The 23,462-nt window shown below is 43.7% G+C and overlaps 1 protein-coding gene across 5 annotated transcripts in view; it reads left to right on the top strand.

Moving 5' to 3' along the window:
• Positions 1-23,462, top strand: part of AMPH (amphiphysin) — a 1,183,179-nt gene that overhangs the window by 925,078 nt on the left and 234,639 nt on the right. For all 5 annotated transcript variants that reach the window (XM_068236417.1, XM_068236420.1, XM_068236419.1 and 2 more), the window contains one exon: positions 21,089-21,148. In XM_068236417.1, the coding sequence (XP_068092518.1) occupies positions 21,089-21,148 (60 nt within the window). The remainder of the gene's footprint in view (positions 1-21,088; positions 21,149-23,462) is intronic.

Raw genomic sequence — 23,462 nt, 5'->3', positions numbered from 1 at the left:
TGCTGGTGTAGAAGTTATCCAGGTACACATGATAGCCTTGGTGGAGGAGTGGGTTGGCTAGTTCCGCCACAATTTTCCCACTGGTTGGCATGTATGGTGGGCACCCAACTGGTTGCAAATGGCTATCTTTGCCCTCATACAAAAAAAAAGAATAGGTGTAGCCAGTGCTGCTCTCACATAGTTTATAAAATGTTATCCCATACTTGGCAGCCTTACTTGGAATATATTGTTTTATCCCTAATCTGCCATGGAAGGGTAGGAGGGATTCATCCACTGCAACCTCTCTCTCTGGGGTGTACACCTCGCTAAATTTTGTACTGAGGTGGGTGAGTATGGGCCTCAGCTTAAAAAGCTTGTCATGGGCAGGATCACCCTTGGGGACATTGTCCGAATTGTCGGTAAAGTGCAGGCACTTCATAAGAGCCTCATAGCGCTGCCTGCTCATGGAAGTTGGAAACAGGGGTGTTGCATGCATAAAGTCCTTAGACCAGTACAGTCTTATTTCTGGCTGTTGGAGTATGCCCATGTGTAGTGTTAGGGCCAGAAACACCTTTAGCTCAGGTATGGTGGTGGGCTCCCATTTCTCAGCCAAATAGCAGGTGGGCTTCTGGGCAATATACTGCTGCGCAAACAAATTGGTTTGCTCCACAATGTGCTGCAGCAAATCTTCACCCACAAAGAGCTGGAAGAAGTCAGCAGGCCCGAAGTTGTCAGTGGGCACTAATATTTCGCTTGCCCCTGTAAAAGGCGGGATGTTGGGTGCTACAAGGTTAGCGGGTGACCAGGTGCCCCGAATTATGTCCTCAGGTACCGGTGGGCGTACCTGCCTTTGCCTGGCTCCCCTTCGGCCTCTGCTGCTAGCTGCAGCAGTGCTACCCACTGAGCCCCCTGCGGTGGCATCTGAAGGGCCCTGGACAGTGGTTCCCCTCTGGCCTGTGCTGCTAGCTGCAGCTGTGCTACCCACCGAGCCCCCTGCGGTGGATTCTGAAGGGCCCTGAACAGTGGACTCATCATCCCTCCTGAAGCGGCGAGATGGCTGCCCAACGCTCTCTGAACTGTCAGAATCTGACTCAGAGCTGCTGCTCGTTGGGTGCCATTCGCTCCCTGAATCGTCCCCACTGCTGCTGCTCTGCTGAAGGTAGACGGCTGCCTCCTCAACAGAATACAGTCTCCTTGCCATAGTAAGCAAAGGGGATAGATAGATAAATAGATAGATAGATAGATAGATAGATAGATAGATAGATAGATAGATAGATAGATAGATAGATAGATAGGATGGGATGGATGGATGGATGGATGGATGGGACAGACAGACAGATCGATCGATCAACCAAGCGATTGATCAATAACAGAAAGATTTTTTATTTTTTTTTTTTTTTTTTATGAAGATGAAAAGAAAGAATATAGATAGAAAGTATAGATAGAAATATCAGAGTAAGGGTAAAAGAGGGGCGAAAAAGTACAGAAAAGTACTAAGAAGTACTAAAAAGTACTAAAATAAAACAGAAAACCAGTAAATGGCAAAGGAGGGGGAGGATAAGGGGTTAATAAAAAAAGTATGGGGATAAAATGTTATTTAAAAATATAAAAATCCTACCACAATCACACAGTCTTTCTCCCTCACAGCTCCTGTCACCTCTGAATGCTGATTGACAGCAGTTTGAGGTGACAGATGAGCTGGGAGGGAGAAAGCAACTTTGTTTACTGATACTACAAGGCAGATCATTGTTACTGGCTTGTAACAATGATCTGCCTTGTTACTGGCACTTGATTGGCCCAGGGACCATGTGATTCCCTGGTCCAATCACTAAGCCGCGGGACCCGACGTGCGCGCGCAGCGGGAGCGCGCCCGCTCGCACACAGCAGCAGAGTTACAGTGTAACTCATTAAAACGTCCTGTTGCCATTAATAGCGGCGAACATGACGTTTTAATGCGTTACATTGTCCCTAAATGGTTAACGTGTATTTCCCTGTTTAAAACCACTTATTACTAATTAATAGCCCCATTTAAAGTGTTGATTTCGCTTTAAAATCCATTTTCTCCCCCCAAAAATTATATTTATATATTTTTTTTTATGTTGAAGTTGTAGCCCCTTATCACCTTGATAATCCATGCAATTTGTGGGATTGTAGCATGTATGGGGGCTTTGCTATTAACGTTAAAAGAAAATCTGGATCCGGCCGTGATTGCGTCATTCACGGCCGAAAATCCGCGTCGTGCCGTGGACGCGTATCGAAATCCGGATCCAATAATGCCGAATGTGGATTTTCTTTTTGGGAACGACTGTGGTTGCCGGATTCGTGGATCGGGACATCCGATCACCACTGAAGTTGGCTTTGAAACGCAAGAGGTGTTGTGCCCAGTCGCCCTTGGTGCATAGAGAGTACACAAAGTTGGTGGAACCTGGTTTAAAACTGTGAAAATTGAAGCAGATTAAATTGTACCAATAAAAGCAATTAAAAATCCTGATTGGCTGTTTTTGGCTCCGCCAATTTTCAAAATTTGAATCCCAGTCACCCAGTGATAGATTGTGTCAAGTTTGAAGTCCCTGCCATTAACAGTGAAAGAATGTCAGCGACATTTATATTGACATTGATTAGCAATAGGTAACATTTGATTGGCTGTTTTAAGCTCTGCCCAGTTTTATGAGTTTTAACCTCAGCCACCATGCCATGGTCTGTGCCAAGTTTTGGACCTCTGGCTTTAAAACTGTGAGTGTGGCAGTATTTGAAAGTTTTACATTGAAGTGAATAGGTGAAATTGGATTGGATGTTTGTGGCTTCGCCCACTTTTCCTACTTTTTGCTCACAGTCACCCAGTGAGTAATTGAGCAAAGTTTGGGACACCTGGCATTTTAACTGTGATAAAAGCAGCAGTTTCTCATTAAGGTCAATGGCTGAAATCTGATTGGCTGTTGTTGCCCTGCCCCCCCCCCCCCCCCCCCTGAGTGTGAACCACAGTCACTCAGTGACTAACACAAGCACAAGTTTGTGAAAGCTGGCAGTTAAAGGGGAACCGTAGCCAAGAATTGAACTTCATCCCAATCAGTAGCTGATATCCCCTTCCCATGAGAAATCTTTTCCTTTTCTCAAACGGATCATCAGGGGGCTCTGTATGGATGATTTTGTGGTGAAACCCCTCCCACAGTGCAATGCTAGCGCCTCACAGCACTGAGGTCCTGACATCACACTGTAGGAGCCTTGTTGCATTGTGGGAAATGTTGTTGTTTCCAACTTCCAAGAAATGCAAGCAGCATCTCTTTCCAGTGACATCACCAGCCAGCAGTAAAAATGTCACTATGTGATAGATGTCAGAATGTAAATCAGGGAGAGGAAAGACTTTACAATGAGCAAACAGTGACTAAATCATTTATAAATAATTGTAAAAAAAATTAAGCCCTTTTTTATTCCATTATTTTCACTGGAGTTCCTCTTCAAATTTAAAATGGCAGCAGTTTTATTTGTTTCTATTAAAAAATCAATTAATGAAATTTGATTTGTTGTTGGTGGCTCCGCCCACTTTTTCTAAACTTGAAGTGGAAACACACAGCGACCACAATTGCGATATTCGAGGTTGATGACATCAATAATATGAGAATGCCAGCCTTTTTCATTTTTCACATTTAACCTTCCTTGCGTTAACCGTGTGCTGAGCTCGGGGTAGGAAAATATAGCTGGGAGCGGTAATCCCGGCCTAATCTGGGGGTAGTGAAAAACGTACTTTGCTTGCACTTTCCTGCTCTTCTTCTTCCGATCAGATCAGCGGCGTGGCGGCGGTCTGACATCGGTGCGCGTGAAGTAGGAGAAGGGTGGTGCACTAATTTAAAAAAAATTTTTTTGGGCCCAATGGTGTTTGGCCCAATTTCTGCATGTATTGGATACAAATGTTTCAAATACATTTGTATCCAGTGCATTGTAGCCATGTAGTTCCCTGTTGCTTCTGAGCAAGTGCTGGGATCTGTGTGATCTGCTGATCTGCCTTATTTTGGATTACCTGTTACCGATTTTTGCCTGGATTTCAACTACTCTCTTTGCCTGCTGCCTGTACCGACCTCTGCCTGGATTTTGACTATTCTCTTTGCCTGCCGCCTTTACTGACCTCTGCCTGGACTTCGACTACTGTGTTTGCCTGCCGCCTGTGCCTAGATTTGATTACTCTCTGCCTGTCACCTACTATGGCGTCAGCCTCAAGGCGTCTCACACCAGAAACACTGGTGGCGTTCAAGACCATTGATCCGGATCTGCAGTCGCTGGCAGACTTGAGTGACAGTGACGCACCTGGAGATCTGTCATCTGACTCGGGTAGCGAGAGCGACGGTGACTCCATCACCACCGACACCGAGGTTAGTGATGTACAGGTTTGGTGCACAATTATCACTACTCAGGCTCTGCCACCACCCCCACGATTCCCTTTTACTGGGAAGCGTAGCCTGAAGATAGACTGCGAGCATAACCCTCTGGCCTACTTGCAGCTCATTTTCAATGACACTGTCATTAAGAAAATCGTGGTGGAGACAAACCCATTACGCCACACAAGAACTGGCTGCTCCACGAGGGCCCTTTTAAAGGAGCAGGGCATGGGAGCTGGTCACCAAGGAGGACTTGTGGCTTTTCCTCAGACTTATTATTCTGCAGGGGGTGGTAGGAAAGCCCCTGCAGAAATGGTATTGGTCAACTATCAAGAGCATTGCTACCCCTTCTTTGGCACGGTAATGTCTGAATACCGTTTTGGACTTATGATATATATAATATATGAAATATTTGCACTTTTCAGACAACACCACCTTCGATGAGTCCACCCACCCTCCACTAAAGCTGAAAAAAAATTGTGAAGTTTATCAACCGGTAGTGGAAAACTTCTGAAACGCGTATGTACCCCAGAGGGACATAAGTGTTGATGAAAGCCTGATGGCCTACAAGGGGAGACTGTTCTGGATACAGTATATCGCATATAAGAGGGCCCACTTTGGTGTGAAATCGTATATGCTATGCGAGGCATCAACGGGATATATATGGAACACCATTCTGTATACCGGCAAAGGGACTAAATTCAACACCGCTTTCAAGGACTACGGACTGGAGACATCATCTGTACTGTCTTTAGTTGAGCCTTTGCTGAACAAGGGCTACTGTGTGACCACAGATAACTTTTATAGTTCCCCTGAACTGTTTGAAATACTGATCAGAAACAAAACAGATGCCTACGGCACTGTTGGGCTTAACAGGCAAGAAATGCCAACAACAACCTTCGCCAAACAAAAACTCAAAACTGGGGACATTGTGGCTTGGCAGAAGGTAAAAATTGTTGGCACTCCACTGGCGTGACAGGAAATATGTGTGTCCCCTCAGCATAGTCCATGACACCTCAACTGTCACCACCAGAACAAGAGGAGGTTAAGTCATCGACAAGCCTAAAGTCATACTGGATAACAACAAAACGACAGGTGGCATGGACGGAGCCAACCAGGCGATGACTTTCTACCCTGCATTCTGCAAACAACAACAAAAAATGATAAAAAATATTTGGGATTCTCCTGGAACAAAGTCTGTGGAATATGTACATCCTGTACAAACAGCGCAGTGACAGGCCAGTAACTCATGCAGACTTAAACTGGAATGTTTGTATATGCATCTGCATGAAGTATCAGACCTCATCAGCAGATGCCAGAGTTGGGCATCGTGCATCTTACGTAGTCAATCCTGAGCGCCTCACTGGCTGTCACTTCACGGGCTACATTCCTCCAACTCCATAAAAAATGCACTAACCAGGATGTGTGTTGTATGCTGCAGCAAGACTGATGCCAAAGGGAAAAAAGTCCATAAAAGGAATCCCAAATGTACTGTCCTGATTGTAATGTCGCCCTGTGTGCCATTCCATGTTTTAAGATATACCACATGCAGGAGGTGTATTAGGTATATAGTGTACTGCATGTACATACTGTATTATAATCTGCTGCCTTATTTGTACAGTTTTACTATTTTTTCAGTTTATTGATAAATTTAATTATTTCAACAATTTTGTGTTCCAGTGTTTTATTTATATGCAGAATGTCTACCAGGCCTTTATTCTGATGTATTTTGGTGGGTTAAGACTTAAAGAGACTCTGTAACACAGCCTTATTTATTCTATCCTATAGGTTCCTATACCTGTTCTAGTCTGTCTTACTGCAGCCTTTCCTAGTTGCATAGTGGCTGTATTATCTCTGTTATATAATCTAATCTTCTTTGTCAGCTTTGTCGGCTCAGGCAGGAATGTGCTGCTTTGCTGTGATAGGTAGAAGTTATACACACCCTCTCCATGCCCCCTCTAGGCTCTGTATGAGTCACAGACTGAGCTTCTCTGATCCTATCACATGCTGGTTAGCAACCATGTTTTTTGTTTGTAAACACTGCCCAAAACTGGCAATTACAAGCCAGGATTGCAGCAGGGAGTGGCAGAAACAGCAAAGAGGGGCCCAGGAGAACATAATGAATAGAATGGTATGCTTTTTATTGTAAAAATTTTAGAGTACAGATTCTCTTTAAGAATTGGAGGACTAAAATTCTTGAAAAAAATGTACCCCTTTTTGCTCATAATTATTGGCTCATAATTCCAAACAGAAATGCACTGCCAGGAAGGTTAATCAATCAAAGAAATCTGATTGGTTGGTTTTGGCTTTGCCCACTTTTCTTAATTTTAATCTCTGGCCCCCAGTGCCAAGTTTGAGGTCCCTGCTATTAACCTTCTATGAGCAGTTTTAAATTTCCCCATTTAAACAAATGGCTGAAACTTAATTGGCTGTTGTAGACTCCACCCACTTTTAAAATACATTTTAACGGCAGTCACCCAGTGACCCACGGTGCCCAGGGACTCTGGATTTTATACTGTGAGAATTACCGTTGTTTACAGTTTCTCATTGTAATCAATACGGAAAATCTATTTGGTTGTTTGTGGCTCCTCCCCCTTTTTGAGTTTTTCAGCTTCACCCCATGACTAAATGACCCACATTTGGTGAGTGTAACTTAAAAGCTATACGAGTGGCAAAAGTTTAAAATTTTCCAATGAAAGACTATGGGAACAAATGGGAACTTCGTGCCCCTGTCATGGTCCCCTGGAGTGTGGGATTGCATAACAGATCACAAGAACCCTATTCGGGGATGAGCTGAACAAGTGTTCAAAGTTCCAAAAGCCTACTCCTAAAACTGTGGGAGGAATAGCGTATAAAAAAATTCAAAATATTCCTTGGCCACTGCTAGCTCTGCTCATTTTTGGATGTCCCCCCAAAATTCAAATTTTTGTTTGTAGTGACACCAACAATAATGCAAAGCAAGAGAAGGATCTGCAACAATGTCTCCACGAAAATCTTTTATTCAGGACGTATCCTTAATGAGGCCAAAGCCTAACAGCTGACACTGAGGATACGTCCTGAATAAAAGATTTTCATTTAGACATTGTTGCGGATCCTTCTCTTGCTTTGCATTTGGTTGGGCCTGGCTGCCTGCGGTCCTGCGCTGTCTACCACTGCGCAATGAGCGGTTACCCTGACTTTAGACACCAACAATACATGGTCCGAGCTTGGGGAGTGTAGTTTTAAAACTGCATGGTGGCAGCGATTTAAATTTTTTTCCTGTCAAAATGAATGGCAAAAAAGGGGTCTTCAGTGGTCCGCCGCATGGGCGTGGTGGGTGTTATCACTTATTCAAGCACAAGCAACCTACTTTGCAATAAGATAAATAAGTGTGGAAAGTTTGGCGCTTGTCCCCCTACAACTGTAGGAGGAGTAGTGTATTGAAAAATAAGAAGAAGAACCAGCTGAATTCGAAGAACAGTATATTAGCTTTTTCCAAGCCAACATAATAAGCTGACTTTATCAAAGAACAATATGTTGGCCTTTCAAGCCAACATAATTAGAAAACGTTCCCCACAGAACACACACATAAGAAAGCAGCGTTTTCCCCATGATGTGGTGGAATGGGAGATTTGTATCATGGATGTGCAGACAATAAATCTGCAGAAATTGCGTGATGCTGCAGAAACTGCATGTCCAATATGGACCAAAATATTTGAGGAATGCAATGAAAAATTAAGGAGGATTTGAACGTAAAAAAGGGTCAAAATCAGTACTAGCAAGACATACCTAATAAAGTGACCAGAGAAATATACCAATTTTACTGTGATTATATTTCTTTTGGTTCATGTATTAGCATACAATTTAGTCATCATGAGCCCCCAAAATGCTAAATGTTGTAACAATAACCCCAAAGGATCGAATGCAGCCACAATGTCCATTAGGACTAGGTCATTAGACTTTGACTATGGTAAGAATTTTTAGACTGTAAAATTACAAGTAATGAGAAATGCAGCAATCATGAGGCCTCCAAGTAATGAAAAATGCAGCAAACACAAGGCTTCAAAGTAATGAGAAATCCAGCAAACACTAGGCCTCAAATTAATAACAAATGCAGCAATCATGAGGCCTCCAAGCAATGAGGAATGCAGCAATCATACGATCTCCAAGTAATAACAAATTCTGCAAACATGAGACCTCCAGATAATGACAAAATGCAGCAACCATGAAGCTTGCAAGTAAAGACAAATACAACAACCATGAGGCATCTACATAAAGACACGTTAAGCAATTGTGAGTACTCCAAATTAAAAAATGTACATTAGTATATTTTCCACTCAGTAACTGACCAGCAGTCCATATCAATGTTAGTTGAAAAATATTGCAGCAAGTCACTGTCAGGAATGCAGGATTTAATTTTCAAATTAAAGATCTTGGATGGTCAGTTTTTTGTTCTAATCCCATTAAGTGAGGGTGGCAAGAGAAGGACAAAGAAAGACAGAGAGAGGGTTGGCAGATAGACAGAGAGGGAGTGCAGAGAGAGACAGAGACTGAGAAAGGTTAGACAGAGACAGAGGGTGGGCAGTGAAGTGGAAGGAGACAGAGGGGAAGAGAGGGTGGTAAGACAGAGACAGAGGGTGAGAAAGGGAGAGCAAAGAGAGACAGATGTTGGACAGAGAGGTGGAAGGAGAGAGAGTGTGAGAGAGGGAGAGCAGAGAGAGACAAAGGGTGAGTAGAGAGATGGAAGGAGAGGGAGGGTGAGTAAGAGAGGGCAATGCAAGTCAAACGGTGGGCAGAGAGACGGTGGGTAGAAAAAGACATAGGGGGTTAGAGCCCTGCTTGTCTCAGCATCGGTGGTTGGCATGGGCAAACAGTAGAGTGAACCCCACAATGTGTGAAGGAGGGGCAGGCAAACCTCACAGGAATAATTGACAGGAAAGGCTAGTAAGCCTGACTGGAAGGTAGGGACTGACAGGACAGCCAGGAAGGTAGGAATGGCAGGTCGTACTGCAAGGTGGGACTGACAGGATGGACTGAAAGGTAGGAATGACAGGACAGACAGACAAGACAGACTGGACTGAGTAACAGGACAGACTGGAGGACTGGACTGAGTGACAGGACAGTCTGGTGGACTGTACTGAGTGACGGGACAGTCTGGTGGACTGGACTGAGTGACAGGACAGTCTAGCGGACTAAACTGTGTGACAGGACGGACTGGAATGAGTGGCAGTATGGTCTGGCGGACTGGACTGAGTGACAGGACGGTCTGGCAGACTAGAATGAGTGACAGTGCAGTCTGGCAGACTTGACTGAGTGACAGGACAGTCTGGCGGGCTGGAGTGATTGACAGGACAGTCTAGTGGACTAAACTGAGTGACAGGACAGACTGGCAGACTGGACTGAGTGACAGGACTGTCTGGTGGACTAAACTTAGTGACAGGACGGACTGGCGGACTGCACTGAGTGACAGGACAGACTGGCAAACTGGAGTGAGTGACAGGACAGTCTGACGGGCTGGAGCGATTGACAGGACAGTCTGGCGGACTGGACTTAGTGACAGGACAGACTGGCAGACTGTAGAGAGTGACAGGACAGTCTGGCGGGCTAGAGTGATTGACAGGACAGTTTGGCCGACTGGACTGAGTGACAGGACAGTCTAGTGGATTAAACTGAGTGACAGAACAGTCTAGTGGACTTAGCTGAGTGACAGGACAGACTGGCAGACTGGACTTAGTGACAGGACAGACTGGCAAACTGAACTGAGTGACAGGATGGACTGGCGGACTGCACTGAGTGACAGGACAGTCTGGCAGACTGGAGTTAGTGACAGGACATTCTGGCGGGCTGGAGTGATTGACAGGACAGTCTGGTGGTCTGGACTTAGTGACCGGACAGACTGGCAGACTGGACTAAATGACAGAACAGACTGGCGGATGTGACAGAGGAGCCTGGCTCTGGAGCTTTCAGGAGGTGAATGTGACAGGACGGGCAGAGAGGTGAAAAGAGAGACAAATGTTTAGAAGAGACTGAGGGTGGTAAAAGAATAAGAATGCCTATGACAAACAGAGAATAAGACAAGGTATATTACCACCTCCATTTGCCTGGACTGGCTGTCTCTCTCTTCTCTGATGCATTCTAAAAGACGCTGCTGAGCTGGCTGTGTTATCTCCCTGCAATGCATGTTGGCTATGGCTGTCTCTGTCTCGCTATCCGTGTTCTTCTTCCACCTCATCAGCGTGAGTGTGTATCTGGGCTCAGCAGAGTTTCATGCTTCAGTGCTCACAATGTGTCCTATAGTGTCCTCTGGATGCCTCCTCTTAAATTTTCACGCCAGAGTGGAGACAGACGGGAGGAATCAGGCCACACATACAACTCTGGCAGCACAGGGAGGACGAGGGGAGGAGCAACCACATATTCCACCCCAAAGGCTCCAGCAGCAGGGGGAGGGTCCCGGAGACAAAAAGAGTAGAGAAGGAGGCTTATTTGTCTGCAAGACCCAAAGGAAATGTGCCGGCACCAGGAAGTAGCTGGAGGCAGGCTGAAGCGGCTGGGAGGAACCTCTGGCTACCATTAAAAGGGGGCCATTTAATATTGGGGGGCACCTCTGGCCACATTACAACAGTGTGGCTGAGTTGGGAAGGTGAGGAGAATTTTTACAAAACAAACCTGAATGCTTGCACAGGACAGTAGGAAAACATAAAGAAATGCACCCGGTATGTATCTGTGTCTAATCACAAGTTGTAATTTGATCTCTTCCCTGTGTCAACTGACTTCCATGGCAGATAAGCTCATTTGAAAGCACAGGATTTTAACACTATGTCTGCTTCCATAAAAGCAGGAATAAGAAACAATTATTGCAGAATTTGTATCAGCTGTAACAAAGAAATGTTTTCCTTTAAAGGTTATTATGCTATTGCTTATGTTTTAGAGAAGAGAGGAAGTTCTGAGTTCAGGTCTGCTTTAAGGTAGAAGCAGACCTGCATGCTAGTATTGGCAGGTTCTGCTTAGTTTAGGTAATCAAAAGAGAAATAGTGGACAAAACACACATAAAAAACCACATTGTATATTGGGACTTCTATCCCTGATATTTTGTGCGACCACATGCACAACTGGCATTTGATCGAAATTAAACCTGCTGCCCACTCCCCACAATAGCTGTTAGTGCAATTTCTACTGCCACAAAAGAGAGTATTTTTACACTATTTTTTGTTTATAGAAAACAAAGCTTGAAAACCCAGCAATCCAACGGTGTCCTTAAAGGGGTACTACAGCGAAAAACTGTAAAATGTAAACTATGTGCAAACATATACAAATAAGGAGTACATTTTTTCCAGAGTGAAATGAGCATAAATTACTTTTCTCGTATGTTGCTGTCGCTTACAGTAGGTAGTAGAAAACTAACAGAAGTGACAGGTTTTTCAACGGATATTGCCCAATGCCTGTTTTAATGCCTTTGCTGTCATTTGCTCAGTGCAGATGTAGAAAATTACTGAAAATGAATATCAAGGGCTAGTACATTGTGAAGCTAATTACTCGTGTAGGCAGATGATCATTGTTTAAAACTCAAGAGAGTAAAAATACATCGTCAATAAAAGTAGGAAACCTCCAGAAATTCCTGATGAAAGCCAGTTTATGGTTTTCAATATATCCAGATACTAAAATATCTGAACTTTACTAAGACAAGAACCTCTCACAGGAGAGACATCCCTAGCTTACTTGACTCTGCATAAGTTATCAGCCACAAGTAATAGAAAAACAATATAAGTATCCAATAAAACAATTGTTTGTTGCTGTTATGTTTATAGTATAGTATCAGAATACTACCATTGGGGTACCAGATTGTGCTGTCACTCTTAAATCTATACAAGGAATGCTTGACTGAGAAGCTTAATTGAGATGGATGCAACTCAGAAGGAAGGTTTTAATCCCCCAGTTCCCGGGATTATCTGCTCCATACTAACAATAGATACCCTATAAGGGTATAATAGTCAAGTATAATATGTGCATATCATTTTTATAATGTTGTTTAGAATACATACATCTAAATATGTTTTCTGCGGTATTGACATGACTGTGACCATTTTCATAGTTGGTCATGAGCCTAAAACTCAAGAGAGGACAGATTGCCACAAATCGGGCTTGCACAAAGCTGCGATATGCACCTATTAAGTTCATTTGGGTGCCTGGAGGCGCTCGATTAGCGGCAAGAGGGGCATTTTTTGTGGAAAAAATTGGCTTGCAGATAACTACATTGAGGCATTGCATAGTGGCCATGGAGATTAAGGAAGGGGGCCTTAGGGTTAGGCACCACAGGTGAGGGTCTTAGGGTTGGGCACCAACAGGAGAGCGGTCTTAGGGTTAGGCACCAGTAGAGGATTGAGAGTAGGGTTATGTTTAGCCATAGTAAAATATTTTAAATATTACCAATATTCTACTATGGAAATTCAGTAGCAGAATATCACTAATTTTAACAAGATTATACTAGCGGCAAACTCTGCACCCTTTTTTCCTTGTGCCTTTTTTCATGTATGCATGTCAGTAGGCCAATCTTCAATTGGACCCTCCATTTAATAGGTAGCCATTGAAGGGAGTGCAGGACTGGTGTTATGTGGCAGTGACGGGTTTGCTTGGTTAACAGTCTGGCAGCAGTATTCTGTATCAGCTGTAGGCAGTACAAGTCCTTTTTTGGAAGGCCGGTGTAGAGAGCATTACAGTGGTCCAGTTGGGATGTAATGAAGGCATGAATTAAGGTTGGTAGATCTTCTGGGTGGATGAGGGATGAGGTGCTTGATTTGTGTGATGTTCTTCAGGTGAAAGTAGGATGATTTCACCACAGCAGAGATTTGAGTTCTGAAGTTTGAATCCCCATCAATTAGAACTCCCAATCAATTAGAACTTCTGAGGCTGCGCACATGCTCAGAGCTGTGTAGATCCATGCCTCCTATTCCCAGTAGTGAAGACTGCAAGTTAAGTTGTTTTGTTGTCATGCGCTGCCCTCTGATCAGGAGGACTTTTATCTGCATTTAGCTTCAGCCAGTTGTCACTCATCCATTGCTGTAGTTCGCCTAAGCAAGTGTTTATAGTTGGAGTTGGGTCTGTCACACCAGGCTTGAAAAAAAGATTTAATTGGGTGTCATCAGCATAGCAGTGGTATGTCAGGCAGTGTTTTTGGATTCGTTTTCCAAGCGGTAACATGTAAATCACGAAAAGCAGGGGAGTAAAGGCTTGAGCTCTGGGGCACCCCATACTTAAAGCGGATCCAAGATGAAAAACTAACTATAACTAGTAACTTGTCTCTATATCTTATCTAAAGTTTAGATAGTTTACACAGCATATCTAGCTGCAAACAGCTTCAAAAGTTTATGATTATTTATTCCTGTGATACAATGAGGGCAGCCATGTTCTGTTTGTCACATTGTCACAGGCTGAGGGCTGGAGATGCTATCAGCTTGCCTGTGTGTAAATTCAGTCCCCTCTCCTCCTCCCTCCTCCCCTCTGCCTCTGAAATCAATGACTAATAACCTCCTCCTGCCCAGAGTGAGCTCCCATAAACCCTTGCTACAGTGCCAAGGCACAAACGGAGCTGTGGGTGAGGCTTGTTTAGGTTATAGGGAATTAGAGTATTAAAACAAAACAAAAAAAGTATTTGGCTTGAGGAATGCCCTATAAACTATATGAAAGGAACACAATTATGCAATGAGTAAAAGTTTATCTCGGATCCACATTAAGTGGTACAGAGGTGGACAGGAAGGACCCCATAGACACTTTTGGATTGGAACCACTGAAGAACTATGCCATCAGTGCTGCCATATTCCTGTAGCCTGCTTATCAAGATGTCATGGTCAACTGTATTAAAGGCTGCAGAAAGGTCTAGCAATATCAGGATGGAGCACTCTCCTCTGTCTCTTGCCATGAGCAGGTGGTTGCAGATTTGGATGAGGGCAGATCCAGTGCTGTCATGTTTCCTGAAGCCAGACTGGAAGGGGTCATAACTGTTGTTTTGTAAGATTTTGGCTTCTAGCTGGAGGTATACGGCTTTTTAAGTTACCTTACCCAGAAAGGGAAGCTTAGAGACAGGTCTGTTGCTTGTCATTGCATCTGGGTCCAGTGAATGTTTTTTGAGGAGAGGCCTGATGATTGCTTCCTTCAGTAGAGCAGTTTACAATTTTGAGGAATACCTGTACAAACAGGTCAGGGCAGTTCAACATGAACTGTGTTGGGCCAGAATCCAGGTCATATGTAGTTTGGCGGAGTTGGAGGAGGATGCTTGATGTGACTTTTTCATCAATTTCCTTGAAGTTTGACCAAGGTGTTATGTTGTCTGCTAATGGTCTTTGGCACTATATTAGGCTCAGATGCTGTAAGTTGGATGGCGGACCGTATAGCGGAGAGTTTGTCTGAGAAGATATGGGCAAATTGGTCACAGAAGTCCTTTGAAGCCTTGATATTAAATTTTTGGCATGTCGTGTTGCAGATTTTTTCCTCTCTGCAGAACAGTTGGGCTGGTTTGTTAACTGCATTTGCAATCTCATGTGATAGAAAGGATGACTTTTTCTTGGTTATTATCTTTTGGTAGTTCTTTGGAGGATTAAGTATACAGTATACGGGGAGGCTCTCTCTGGCTACCTATACTGGTGATGCCGTCTCTGGCTACCTATACTCAGGGTGGCCTGTCTGGCTACCTATACAAGGGGCTCTTGCTACCTATACTGAGGAGGGTTCCTTCTCTGGCTGCCTATAGTGGGGGAGAGGACAGACTCAGGCTCTCTATACTAGTGATGCCCTTTCTTGCTACCTAATCCTGGGGGGAGGCCTCTCTAGATACCCAATACTGGGGGCCCCTCTTGCTAGTTTTACTGCGGGCCACATCTGGCTACTTGTAATAGGGGCTGCCTAATAATGGAGGTCCCACTGGCTACCAACACCTAGGGGTCTACTTCTGGCTGCCTATATTGAAGGGTTAGCCTTGTCTACTTATCATGGGGGCTAACTAATACTGGGGGGGGTTGCACCTTTGGTCCATCTATAATGGGTGCCACGTCTTGCTACCAACTACTGGGTGGAACATATGGCTACCTACTGTATATAGGGGCCATTTAATCCTTGGGGGCTTCTATGGCCACATTGTAACAGTGTGCCTGAGTTGGGAAGGTGAGGATAGATTTTACAAACTTATCCTGAGAGCTATTAAGCCTAGAAACAGGGTTGGCAGGGTCTGCTTAGTTTATGTAATCAACAGTAGTGATGACGAGGCGAAATTTCACGTTTTCGTAATTACGACATGAAATTTACATTTACGACACTAAATTGTAATGTGTAATTATCAGAAAATTCATAATTTGATTTCATAATTCATCATTTTGTGTTGTAATTTCTTGTTTGTAATTTCTGGTTTAATTTTGTGTCACTCTTAATTTCTTGCAAATTAAAGAAAATTTCACCAAATTATGTATAACATAAAATTATAAAGATTTGTCTGGAAAAAAATGTAATCACAAAATTTGTGTATGGACGTAATTATGTGAAATTTCACGTAAATGTTTGTGATTATGATTTCTCCATTAGGATCGTAATTACAATTTTTAAAAAACGTAATTGGCACATTACGATCATCACTAATGAACAGAAAAATAGTGGCATAACAAAAATGAAAAACCACATTGTATATTGGGGCTTCTATTGCTGATATTTTGTGCCCCCACATACACAATATTTACAGTATGTGATGCACATATACAGTATAACACATGTTCAGCATAAGAGAAGATCAAGTTTAAAGTGTAACTGTCGGGCATAAAATAAAAAATCAATTATTTATTTTTATCTGGCAAATACGTCATAAGGATGCTAATCAGGCAATCCAAAAGTTAAAATCACTATTACTTTTCTTGTTGATAAATGATCATTCCCCAGTTTACCTGACTCTTATTTGATACATTGCTGAACAAAGGAAGTTGCAGGGCATGGTGGGTTGTCTTTTGTTGCTTCTTTACTTTGCTCTCAGACTTAACTAATGCTGCCTAATTGTCTGAAGCCTCTCCCCCCCACCCCCCAACTGTTTTCCCCTGCCACACCTCTGTTCCTCTCTGATTGGCCAGTATTTCTCATGCTGAGTGTAAGGATTGATCATGCAGATTGTGGTCGTCACTAGAACCAGACTTTCAGATTCATGATCTCTGCATGGCAATCCTTTAGGTTAAACAAAGCCAGAAGATCACAATGGAAATACTGACGTCTGTACAACAGAGTAGAATAATAAATGTGTTTATTTACAAATATGCAGTATGACAATGACACAAACCTCCATACATATACAATCATACAATCAAACAATACGTAGTGCACCATAAATACCAGAAATCCTAACTATCTATCTATCTATACAGAATATATACAGCAACACACAAAATATCAGAATATATACAACAATGCATAATCCGAATCAGCATACATAAAGGGAAGTCATACAAGCAGGAGTCAAACCAGGAAATCAGCATCAGGCAATATCATCAGGCAGAGAGTGGTCTGGTCAGGCTAGCAAGGATCAATACCGGGAATTCAGAGAAATAATGCAAGGCAAGGCAAGGCAGGAAACAGGGAACACAGGATCACTGGCCAAAGTCACAACACTGCATGAGCGAACAGAATGACCTAGCAATGTGCTGCTAGGAAGTCCGGCCTTAAATAATAGCACATTGATCAGGTGATCTATTAGAAAGTTCATAGTTCCACCTGCTGGTGATCCGGGAAACTACACAGCTTACAGCAACAGGGGAGACATCTGCTGGTTGACGGTGGAAATCCACAGCAAAGTTCTTTAATAAAGTCACCAGCAGGACAACAGAGGCACAGTTCCTGACATTACCCCCCTCTCTAGGAGCGGACTCCGAACGCTCCACCCGATCTCCAGTATTACCCCCACCTGGGTCCCAATAGAGGAGCCAAGACTGGGTGGGCAGGGAGGGAGAACATTCAAAAGGCATTACCAGATATGGGTGGTACACAAGTGTCTTTGAAGGCTAGACCCAAAGATGTTGGAGAACCTGGACATTATGTGACCAGAAAGAGTCATGCAGGATTGTAGATTGGGAAGCAGACTGTAAATCACCAGGTAAAACAGCAAACTTAAAGGCACACTGGGGGGCCTCCGGAGGAAACAGAAGACTGGACAGTAAACTGAGTGCCCTCAAGTAGTCCAGCAGACCAGGCACCATCAGGAACATCAGTCTGAGCACCATTGGGAGCAGGAACATCAGCAGACTAGAGTCCATCAGGATCAGGAGGAGCAGGAACAGACCGGAACCCATCAGGAAGAGCAGAATCAGCAGACTTGGCACCTACAGGAACAGCAGCAACAGACTGGGCACCCTCAGAAACAGCAGTATCAGCAGACTGGATACCCTCAGGAGCGGCAGCAGACTGCATATCCTCAGGAGCGGCTGTAAACTGGATACCCTCAGGAGTGGCAGCAGCAGACTGGATACCCTCAGGAGTGGCAGCAGCAGACTGGATACCCTCAGGAGCGGCAGCAGCAGACTGGATACCCTCAGGAGCGGCAGCAGCAGACTGGATACCCTCAGAAGCAGCAGCAGACTGGATAACTTCAGGCAGTGCAGCAGGCAGTGTAGCAACAGGCTGGACAGTGTCAGACAGGATGGATAGTCCCAGACAGGGTGGCAACAGGCTGGATAGTCTCAGACAGGGAGGCAACAGGCTGGATAGTCTCAGACAGGGTGGCAACAGGCTGGATAGTCTCAGACAGGGTGGCAATGGGCTGGATAGTCTCAGACAGGGTGGCAACAGGCTGGATAGTCTCAGACAGGGTGGCAACAGGCTGGATAGTCTCAGGCAGGGTAGCAACAGGCTCGATAGTCTCAGACAGAGTGGCAACAGGCTGGATAGTCTCAGACAGGGTGGCAACAGGCTGGCTTGTCTCAGACAGGGTGGCAACAGGCTGGTACCCTGATACAGTCTGTGCGGGCTGAAACAGAGCCTGTGCGGGCTGGAACAGAGCCTGTGTGGGCTGGAACAGAGCCTGTGCGGGCTGGAACAGAGCTGGTGCGGGCTGGAACAGAGCCGGTGCGGGCTGGAACAGAGCCCGTGCGGGCTGGGAGCAAAGTTCTGCAGGCTGGGAGCAAGGTTCTGCAGGCCGAGAACAAGGTTCTGCCGGCTGGGAGCAAAGTTCTGCAGGCTGGGAGCAAAGTTCTGCACGGACCTGGATAGAGTCTGCACGGACCTGAATGGAGTCTGCACGGACCTGGATGGAGGCTGCACCGACCTGGATGGAGGCTGCACCGACCTGGCTGGAGGCTGCACCGACCTGGCTGGAGGCTGCACCGACTTGGCTGGAGGCTGCACCGACTTGGCTGGAGGCTGCACCGACTTGGCTGGAGGCTGCACCAACTTGGATGGAGGCTGCACCGACATGGCTGGAGTCTGCACAGGCATGGCTGGAGTCTGCACAGACATGGCTGGAGTCTGCACATGCTGAATGGAGCTAGTGGGAAAGAATTTATTTTTCTTTTTGGATGCAGAAATAGTCTTTAACGGTTTTTGCCAAGACCAAGGTATGGGTCTGGCTGCGGTTTGCAATGGGGTTTTGACTGAAATTTGACATGCAGGTTGTGAGCTCTGGACATGGTGATCATACTGAGAGTTGACGGGTTTAACAGAGGGAAGAAGAGAAGGAATTTTAGAATATAGAAGGTCTTGCCAAATTTTCATCAAAGCAGCAGCAGGTTCATACTCACATACTGTAGGTTATTGACCATCAGAGATTTCACTCCACACATACACCTCCTGATAAACTCCTCACCTTGCTGCAAATAGTATGCCATAAACTCTTCCCTTTCATTCTTCAAATAGCCATAATAAGCATTGACCTCTTCGGCAGTAAAATCAAAACTGACTCGATTGCTGCAATCTCTCCACTCATTTGTTTCCTCAATCACATGCATGCCTGCATCTGCACTTGAATCAAATGACAAGATTTCCTTCCAAACTTGGATCAGAGCAGAGGCGGCTTCTTGCTGACACAATTTGTAACCACTCATATTTTTCACAGCATGCACATATTTAAGCAGACAAGAACTTTTCATTTTAGATTAGTGGTTTAGAAAACTTTTCCTATCCTTTAAATAATCAAATAGATAGTTAATATCAGCTGCACAAAAGACAGGTTCTAAACGAGATTGGTTCTGCACACACTGAGAATCAACTTGGTTTTTAATTACACTAGGCTGGGCTGCAACAAGGACAGGATCAGAACTGAGTGATTTAACAAAAAATGAACCAATCTGCAATTTATTGGAACTAGACCGACCTTTGTCTTTCAGAAGCTTATTAAGGAGCTGCAATAGATAATGCACATCTGCAGGTGCCAGAATCTTTTGCTGAACAAAACCATCTATAACAAGGATTAGACGACTCAATTCATCTATAGAAAAACTTGAAAATAGTTTTAAGCTATAATCCCAATTGTCTTCTGCTACAAGACTATAGTAAAACACATCCTCAAAATTCATATTCCAATTCATTGTACAGATAGACGAGTCTGCAGTATTTCTGTGATCGATATAGGAGTTAGCTAGGTCATTATGTAAGTATTGATCATGCAGATCGTGGTGGTGACTAGAACCAGACTGGCAGATCCACGATCTCTGCATGGCAATCCTTTAGGTTAAACAAAACCAGAATCACAATGGAAATACTGACGTCTGTACAACAGAGTAGAATAATAAATGTGTTTATTTACAAATATGCAGTATGACAACGACACAAACCTCCATGCATATACAATCATACAATCAAACAATACGTAGTGCACCACAAATACCAGAAATCCTAACTATCTATCCATCTATACAGAATATATACAGCAACACACAAAATATCAGAATATATACAACAATGCATAATCCGAATCAGCATACATAAAGGGAAGTCAAACAAGCAGGAGTCAAACCAGGAAATCAGCATCAGGCAATATCATCAGGCAGAGAGTGGTCATGCTAGCAAGGATCAATACCGGGAATTCAGAGAAATAATGCAATGCAAGGCAGGAAAAAGGGAACACAGGATCACTGGCCAAAGTCACAACACTGCATGAGCGAACAGAATGACCTAGCAATGTGCTGCTAGGAAGTCCGGCCTTAAATAATAGCACATTGATCAGGTGATCTATTAGAAAGTTCACATGGTTCCACCTGCTGGTGATCCGGGAAACTACACAGCTTTCAGCAACAGGGGAGACATCTGCTGGTTGACGGTGGAAGTCCACAGCAAAGTTCTTTAATAAAGTCACCAGCAGGACAACAGAGGCACAGTTCCTGACACTGAGACAATGCACTTTCTATTGCAGAGCTTGGTGTGAGTGCCTGAAGACTGGTAGGAGGGTGGGCAATGCATACACTATCAGGCAGATGAGAGTAAGGGAGGAAATGACATCAGGATTGGCTTCAACATAGACACAGTTAAAATGGAGAATCCTAAAAAGAATCCTAAAAAGGATTTTCTCTTTTTGTTTACTATAGAAAAAAAATCAATAAATGAATACATGGACAGTGCAATACATATGTTATGTAAGTAGGACAAGTATTTATCTACTTATATACGTGGTATTTTTTTCTGCGATAGTATGGCCTCTTTAAAGTAATTGCCATTTGAAACAAAAACAATTTATTCTACTGTTATTCTTAAATGTACATAATTTTATTACAGCAGTTTATATTCATGTTTCTGATTTATATTTGTCTTTTTAGCCTGACACTTCCACTTCTGTCTTTACTGTTCAAACAGAAACAAGAGAAGATGATATTAAGGTAAACAGCTCTTTTAAAGGTATTCTGAAATGAGAGGAATAAGGAGGTTGTCATTGCTATTACCTTTTAAAATGCTTATTGCGTAGCTTTTAAACTGATGTTTTTGTATTAGCAGTTTCAAATATACTACAGCAGGCAAGCAGAATGCCTCCAACTTTCATCTGGCTAAATAATTTAGACCATATTATAAGCAGATAAAAAGCACAACAGAAAAGGACTAACAAAAAAAAGTGAGCAATGGCACCCTCCATATTTTTCCAGCAAACTGAAAATAAACTCAATTAACTGTGTGTGTAGCAGCAAAAATACAGAACCGTACAGTTGTCTCATATTGTTATTTTCATTGCAAAGGTTAAATTTATGGTGAAATTTGCACAGTATCCATGTTAGTGTGAAAATGTAAAACCTCTTTTGGAGGGACAGTCCCTCTTTGGGAACCCAGTCCCTCTGTCCCTCTTTCTTCCTCATTTGTCCCACTTTCAGGACTCCTATTCAAATCTTATTTAAAAAATGTATTTTCCTACTGGAAATGTGTTTAATTGAATCAAAATTGTATTTCCATCCTTTAAATTGATATATTTCTTATTTTGAAATGTTAAAATGAAGGTAAATTAACCATTAGAAAAATGACCAGTGTGGTTTACATTATAAAACATATTTTTCTCATTAAATCATTATAATATGCATGACTAGGGGTGTGTTGGGGGTGTGGGTTAAGTGTCACTCTTTCTGGTTTCAAAAAGTTGGGAGTTATGCTTAGGTTTGAGTCTGAAATAATTCTCTAGCTTTCAGGGATTGTTTGCTCATAAAAGTGTTTTGACCTCTCTTTACTATTCAGGAGAGCAGCTGAATTTGACTTGCTATTCCACTGCCTCATTTGCATAGATACCAGTACTGTTCTTTTAACACTTGCTTTTCAAAAAGTTACTTGTAGGATTAGTAGTATGTATCAATATTTATCTTATCTTGGGACGTATTAACTAAATGCTACTATTTTCATAATTTGTATTGTACATGCAAAATGCGCATTAGGTATATAACGTCAGGAGCAGTGTGTGTAACATTTTACTAGTGGTCAGTAAATCTGCCCCCATATTAATTGTCAGTTCAGGTATGCTCTAACCTTTTCTTTAAAGGAAGCCTGCCGTGCAGACTTTCTGAATGCTGTAGCTCTAAAAATAGCCACATAATCAAATGAGCAGCAACAATGAAGGGATAAGGACCAGTTGTGCATTTAAGTTTAGGGGTTAAGGGTGGTCATCCAAGGCCAAAGTCTCCTATTAACCACCCTGGCGTTCTGATTAAATCGCCAGGGTGGCTGCGGGAGGGTTTTTTTTAAATAAAAAAAAAACTATTTCATGCAGCCAACTGAAAGTTGGCTGCATGAAAGCCCACTAGAGGGCGCTCCGGAGGCGATCGGCGCCCAGAATAAACAAGGAAGGCCGCAATGAGCGGCCTTCCTTGTTTTGCTTATATCGTCGCCATAGCGACGAGCGGAGTGACCTCATCGACGTCAGCCGACGTCCTGACGTCAGCCGCCTCCGATCCAGCCCTTAGCGCTGGCCGGAACTTTTTGTTCCGGCTACGCTGGGCTCAGGCGGCTGGGGGGACCCTCTTTCGCCGCTGCTCGCGGCGGATCGCCGCAGAGCGGCGGCGATCAGGCAGCACACGCGGCTGGCAAAGTGCCGGCTGCGTGTGCTGCTTTTTATTTGACTAAAATCGGCCCAGCAGGGCCTGAGCGGCAGCCTCTGGCGGTGTTGGACGAGCTGAGCTCCTTCCAGACCGCTCAGCAGGTTAAGCCCATCTCTGCCATTGATTTGGTGTTTGGTAGAATTGATTATATGGCTGTCACAGGGGGATGGGAAGCACTTAGGCATTTCTGCCTCTGGTGAAGGAGAACCTTGTCGTGGCACTGAGTGGATATGGCAGTGAGACTTGACATCTGATGCAGATGTCCATGCACAGCTAGTCATTCCCTGCCAGTCCAAGTTGCAGCTGGTCTGTCAGTCAGAAGTGGAGACAGGGAGGAGTAGACTATGAAGGTTATAAGGTTGTGATCTGAAAGGAAAAATGGAAAGTTTACAAAGCCTTAGATAGAGCAGAGCTGAGTAAAGATGAGGTCCAAATGAAAGAACTCAATTCCAAGATGGATGATCTTGAAAACCAAATACGCTGCAATAATATTAAAATCAAAGGGTTTCCTTTCTCATTGAGACCTAATGAGATCCCCACCATTTCTGAAGAATTATTACGATCTCCTACAGGGAGACCCACTAGAAAAAAATTGAAATTGACAGAGCCCAAATCTTTAAAT

The sequence above is a fragment of the Hyperolius riggenbachi genome, chromosome 5, assembly GCF_040937935.1.
Source record: "Hyperolius riggenbachi isolate aHypRig1 chromosome 5, aHypRig1.pri, whole genome shotgun sequence".
Taxonomy (NCBI): Eukaryota; Metazoa; Chordata; class Amphibia; order Anura; family Hyperoliidae; genus Hyperolius; species Hyperolius riggenbachi.
This window is presented reverse-complemented; position numbering and strand designations above follow the sequence as displayed.